The 7,027-nt window shown below is 38.2% G+C and overlaps 1 protein-coding gene across 1 annotated transcript in view; it reads left to right on the plus strand.

Annotated features, from left to right (window-relative positions):
- LOC131874391 (uncharacterized) overlaps positions 1-4,910 on the plus strand; it is a 47,693-nt gene extending 42,783 nt beyond the window's left edge. The window contains exon 2 of the mRNA XM_059217741.1: positions 4,575-4,910. Coding sequence (XP_059073724.1) covers positions 4,575-4,910 — 336 coding nt within the window. The remainder of the gene's footprint in view (positions 1-4,574) is intronic.
- Positions 4,911-7,027: the final 2,117 nt, after the last annotated feature.

Below are 7,027 nucleotides of genomic sequence, written 5' to 3' on the forward strand. Positions count from 1 at the left end.
TTCTTCACCAGCAAGAATGTCCCACACAATGACATTATGTTCATCTCCTCAAATAGAGATAACAAGGGACAAAACTTCACTGTCCGCAATTATCCCTAGAAGAAGGTTGATCTAACCATAACCGATGATGACATGAAGCCAAGGATGATGAATGATGCTGCAAGAAGGATAGAAAATTAAGATCCCAAAGGAAAAGGGAAGATGGGAGAAGGCAGCTTCACTGGAAGAAAGAATAGAAGCAGACAACATAGAAGATCTCCTACTAGTAGAAGACAAGGAAATGCTACTGCCCACAAGTCAAAGAAAGTGTGGGAAAAGAAGGGATCAAATGGAAGAATTACAGAAAGTGAACATCCCAGGATCCATCCACAGAGAAGCAGACATGGAGATACTAAACCAATGAGATCTCCACAAGCATGGAAAAACAAATTCTTAAGTTATGTGCCCCATTTCTTCAGTTATTGTTTTGCATGAAAAGAATATGGCCATAGGGCAGATGAATGTAGAAGGAAGTCTAGGAATAGATAGTATACTCTTCCTATAAATAATATTATTGTCTGTCGAAGGTGTAATGGCTTTGGCCATAAAAGTCAAAATTGCAGAAGGATGAACTTGTAGTCACATGACAGCCAGTATAGCAATTATGCTCAACATGGAAATAAATATAGAGCATATGAGAGACAAAATGTTCATGGAACAAAAGGAGAATAGTTTTTGTTCCTACAAGATCACGAGGTCCACTGGTTCTAGTAACCGGTTACAACAACATGATCAGAAGAAGGTGGTCTAACAGGTTTCATAGAAGGTCCCCCAATCATGCGTTTGGCATGAACATTGTTTGCTTCTATAGCAAAATCTTTGATCATGAGACAAAATCTAGTAGAGAAAGGACCAATCAGTAGAAGAAGGTAAAACCTACTCTTAAGATTGAAAATGGGAAAAAAGGTGAAGTCATGCAGGTATGGAGGAAGAAGCAGGAAGATGAGAGCATGGACATACATTATGCATTCAATACACAAGTGATTTCTCCTAAGGCTTAAAGGAGATGTAGGACCTCAGTGGTAGCTAATTGACACAAGAAGACAGGAGTTAGAGGAAGGTGCTCCGATAGAGATGATGGATCAGTGCAGGAAACCGGTATGTGTAGTATGTTACTAATATGTATACTAACCAGTATTTGCAGGTTATGTAAGACAATGAGGTATAGGATCATTGCATTATGACTGGTAGCATGGATTGAGGTGTTTATGTCTCAAGTGGTACTGGAAATATCTTGAATGCCATATGTTGGCTCGGTAGTTGATCTTGTATGTATGCATCTTTTTGGGCTAATCGGTTTGATATATGGCATGATAGTGATATTGTATGGCATTGTGTACATCTAGGATCATGTCATATGCTATGGTGGAAATTATGGAGCTGACAGATCATTAGATTGATCACATATGCACAGCTCAACTAATATAAGGGGTAGTTTGGCTCACGTTTAGAACCTAATAGGAAAATGAAGACCTGAGATGTTTGACTCAGGGGGAGTTGACATCCATGTTTTCTGATTTGTATCAGACTTGCTAGACACAGGGGGAGTGAAAACATCTATGGTTGTACCGGTATGATTGTGTCCTTGGAAGTATCTAGGATTGTGAGATATTTTAATGTCTATCCAATTGAAATCACAACTGGACCACATAGAGAGTTTCCTGCAAAGAAGGAAAGTTACCTGCATAAGAGAACATGCATTTGATATCGGAAGAGATACAATTGATATCAAGAATTTGGGGTCATAATGGATTATGCATATCAAGGGGAGATGATGCAGTTTGACTAGCAGGTATGTTGTATTCACTGACACATGTTCCTTTAATTGGTTTTAGACTTGTATATGCAATAGGGTTCCAGTTGTATATACACTTGGTTGCTGAGAAATTGGTGTCAGTTGGTGGTTGAGCTCTCCATCTCAAGTATTGTGAATTGAGAGGATGCAATGTATGATGATAAAAGGAGGAGATGCATCTGATAAACAAAAAGGGAGAGAGAAAAATTTGTCAATGCATGGTATAGACAAGGAGGAGACAAACCCTATCAGTCCCCTTTGCCATTATTGTCAAAGGGGGAGAAATAATCTGTAGTATGCCATATACTACATGTGTTGACATCAATGCCAAAGGGGGAGATTGTTGGCATTTTATTATCATTGATGACAACCGGCATAAGATGGCAATCAGTATGGGAGATGTGTGTGCAGTACATTTATTGATGCATACCGGAAGTGATGTCTTTGATGTCTCTCATGCCACCTAGCTTAATAGGTCATCAGTAAGGAAGAGAGTGTCAGTCAACATAATGATCATTGGAGTCACCAGTACATGAGTTAGTGTTGACTTGTGTTGAAGACATAGATTGGTCTATTGACTATGATGAAGAGGTGAGATGTTACAAAAATCACATCACCACCAAAAGTGAAGTATTAGCAAGCCACCGGATAAAGATCTAGTCAGCATATGAAGAGATGACTTACAGTGAGGTTGTGGCATGCTGGATGCAGATGAAAAGGATCCACTCCCACCAGTAAGTGGAGCTTATCTCCTATTATGCATGGAATGCATCACAGTCCTTTGAGATAGACAAAAGAGTAGAAGATAGGTGATTGAAGGCTCACACTAGATGAACTGGTGAAACACAAAGTTGCCTTAGGTGCATGAGATCAGAGATATCCACCAGATCAACTGGGTAGACATGATGAGTTACTGGTATAAAGAAGTAACGATATATTTATCACTTTGACAAACTAGTTAATAGGAGAACCAATCAAATGATGAAGGCAATGTTGAGAAGTTGCAAACAGAGAGTGCAACCGGATTCAAGATGGAGTTTGTTGGAGGTTGATGACATGGTGTCATCAAGGTGGTTACCGGTAAGTATGTCCATTGGTAAAGCTAACAAGGTCCAGAAGTGAAAGGATCCCATCTGTTGAAGATGTGCATGAGGTAGGTTGGCAAGTGTGCTGACCAGTTTAAGTGTTCCACCAGAAGAGAAGCAAAGTGTAGGTCTGAAGGTAGATTGGTTAGGTCTATTCGATAAGGTTATGTCATGTATGGTCAATGATCCTATCCAAACTAACATAGCAAACTAAGTTGAGGTGTTTTCTGATAGTGATGCCACATGGATTTGAAGTGGCATGCATGCACAGGTCAGTGTGGTGTGTTAGTGAGGTTGTTGGCGGTTGATTCAACATTTAAAGGCGACTACGAATCTTGAGGAATGAGTGCAAAAGGTTGCAGCTTGAGATCAAGGAAACAATAAAGATCCAATATAGAGTGATCTTGGAGATTGAAGTGGGTGAAGGAAATCGCATCACGCACACAATTGACATGATACAATGCTAAAAATCATTCTACAGATGCCTAAAGATAGAAGAAATACGTGGAAAGGTAAAGAATATGGCGATGGTGATTGATGAGCTATAATTTATCAATCAAGGAAACGAGATCTAATTGGTTATGATGTTCCATGATGATTAGAGATCAGATTGGATGTAAATATAGCGCATGGCAAAAACCCTAGCACGTAAATGTTTGAACTCGCGTTTAGGCAGGAAAATATGGCTATAAGAGTGCAAGCCAAAGAAGTAGATTGTGTTGCTACATGAGAGAGTGGGGTTAGTGAAGAAAGTGTTCTATGTCAATAAGAGAAGAGACTGAGTGTGTGAGAGAACCGGTTTGAAGAGTTCAACCGGTGAGAGTGAGGCAACCAGTAGTCTTCCATTAAGTCTAATAGAGGAGTGCACTAGTGGTGATTTGAACCAATAGAGAAGAGGCAAAGAAGATTGCAGAAAAGAGAAGAACATAGTGAAAATTAGAAGAGAACTAGTAAGCTAAGAATCGGCAAGAATCAGATAGCAAACAATTGACTGAGTGAAGAAGACCAGTGGTGGCTATCAGCAGTGTGACAGAGAGAAAAGAGAACTGATAGAGGGCAGAACCTATAGAAAAGAAGAATAGGTTGAACTGGTATGGTTGCACCAGAGAGTGATTTGCGGCAAGAGATAAGGGTGCAATAGTGAGAAGGTGAGTAGAGAACTAGCAGAGAGTTGGAGAGAGGATAACCGGTGGAGATACTTGCATGAGTGTTACAAAGTTCTTTTGTAACAAGGATATTACTTTTGTATCTAATATATGTTCATTTTAGATCATTGAGTTGGAGCTCGGTATAGGGGTTGGTGCCCTAAATGTTGTAACGGAGCTTTACATTATGAGACTGGATTGGAGCAGTAGTCTCCAACAACATTTCACACCGAGGTTTTTCCCTTGGATTTTCCTCGTACATCTGGTGTTATGGGATGTCCCTTTTATGTGTGGTTGCATTTGTGTTATCCTCCTATCTAACAGATATGTTTTCCTTATGTTACATCTGTTAACCGATATATACACATAGGATAGAAAAGGGAAAAGATTTGGAAACCACTTATTCACCCCCCCACCCTCTCAGTGGCATCTTGTGTTCAACAGACGCATAGGCCTATCCTGTTGATAGATCCAACCATTTCAATTACACCTTAGTAGATATGACACCAGAGATGGAGTGGGAGAGATACTAAGGAGGAAGGAGATGATGGAGGGGCTGGTAGGGATGGCGGGGATGGTGGAGGAAGAGATTTAGAGGGAGAGGAGGGAGAGGAGTATGTGGACATTGGTGGAGATACTGAGTCCAGCAATAGTGAGGATGATGATTCAACTTCAGGATCATCAAGCGATGATGGGGATGAGAGTTCTCATGATACAAATATGCAAAAGCTTGAGGATGTACATTCTACAATGATGGGTGGAGAGGGTGGTGATGGGGGACTGGTTCATGATAGTCAGGATGATGATGATGATCATGATCCTCAGGTCCTAAGGGCCAAGATATAAATCTTAGAGGATCCTCCAACTACAGAGTAGTAGAGACAGATGGATGATCAATATTTTGTTCACCAGGAGTAGTAGTTCTGAATTATAGTGGAAGATGTGTTGATCATTGAGCGGGATCGCTTACAGAAGGAGAACGATGATGCCATTCGGAGGGCACAATTAGCACATGACACTTATCAAAAGTATATTTCTCCAGCTATAGGTACATTGACTTGAGATGATCAACTAATTCATTTATCTTAGGAGTCTATGTATTGGTGATAGGATTACTAGAGAGTTGTTCTTGAGGGTCGGCAAGTACAAAACTACTATTCTTGTAGTTCAGGTAGATCAAGTAGATCGGGTAGATCAAGTAGATCGGGTAGATGGACTACTCAAGATGCAGGTAGTGGAGGTTCTATGGGACCACCTCGGGCATCATTAAGACATCCTGGTGCGGGATCTAGCAGGCAGGATCCACTGGCTAATAGAGGCAGTGTTGGTTGACACTTATTTGTTCATTATGTTATACGAGACTTTGGGAATTTGATGTACATTCTAACACATTATCATTTTTGAGATATATATGATATGCAGTTTTTGCGGTGGTCTTATATGCATGTGTTATGTTTTTGATGTTTGTTTCTATATGTTTTTCATATGATACATTTCTATGTTTATGATGCATGTTTCTATTATGTTCTTGTTTATGATGATGTAATAATGTATGATAATGAAGTAATCAGATTAATTCACCTAAATGTACTAATTCATATAGATCTAGATGAATGCTATAGGAGTAAAACTAATACAAATGTAATTAATGATGCAAGTGCTTAAATGACCTAATGCACCTAAAATGAATTTAACACAACTAAAATGTGAAATGAATTATTATATTAATTAATGCATCTAAATGAAATCATACATATGGACTTAAAATGAATGCAATGTAATGTTATTATATAATATATGCAGGATAAATGAAAAGAAATATTGTCTTTAAACTAATGTGATTTCTTAATGGATATGTAGCTAAAATAGATGATTGCAACTAAGTGATCATGAATCTTTTTGTCGATAATATGTCAAAATGTTGTTTCACCACTTGACCAGAGTAACTTAGAAGAAATGTTAGTAAGATGAAAGAAGTAGAAAGAATCAAGGAAAGAACTCGTTAGATGATTTGAAGAATTGATTGAAAAAGAGATGATTGATGAGAAAATGATCATGAGAATGAAACAAAAAGAGGAGATGATAAAACCCACCAACTTCTGTGACTTTATTCATTGTGCAACATATTGATCATTGAGCCTTATTATGTAACAATGGAGCTTTGCACACCAGGGTATGTGGAACCAAGCTGTAAAGATATCTCACTGTAGAAATAAACACTTAACAAACAAGAAGTAAACCCCTCCATTCTAGGTATAGCACCAAGGGTCAAGGTATGCTCGATAATCACAAGCATAGTTATCCCTAACTTCATTTTTGCATAGGATACCTGCTGAATGAATGTACCAACACAGACACCCAAAGGAACCATTTCCCCAAAACTTCATCAATTCCTACCACAAACATCAAACAAAAAGAAAAAAAATTGCCCATCATGACTCCTCTACTCACTTGTGGACATCCTCGAGTAGCATATAGTAACATGATCTGTCACTAATTGATAAAAGATAAACACTAACATTGGACAAAATCCAGCAACCATACTGATTTTTGCCTTCATTTTGATTGCTTGATGTGATGATTGATAATGTTTGGTTTCAGAGATTCAAATACCTAGTGTAAGATCGATATGTCTGGTTTCAAGTGTACCCTTCCCTATTTAAGACAAGTTGGTTGACTAATGGGGTTGGTTGATCTGATCGATAAGACATTTTGAACAGTTTGATTGCAGATATTGATAAGGTAGTTTTATCCGCTTGTTAACTTCATATGAAGTGTTTACTGGATATCTGTTGGGGTGTTTGATTTCTTGCAAGAAATTTTCTTACAAATTTTTTATTGTTTTTTCAATTTTTTAGTTATTTTCAAGATATTTTTGATGTTTTCTTATTTTTCATGATATTTGAATGTTTTTGTGTTTCTTTCAGGACTTTATTTGAATGTTTTTTTAATTTTTTTAGGAC

This window comes from Cryptomeria japonica, chromosome 3 (genome assembly GCF_030272615.1).
Source record: "Cryptomeria japonica chromosome 3, Sugi_1.0, whole genome shotgun sequence".
In the NCBI taxonomy this organism is placed as follows: Eukaryota; Viridiplantae; Streptophyta; class Pinopsida; order Cupressales; family Cupressaceae; genus Cryptomeria; species Cryptomeria japonica.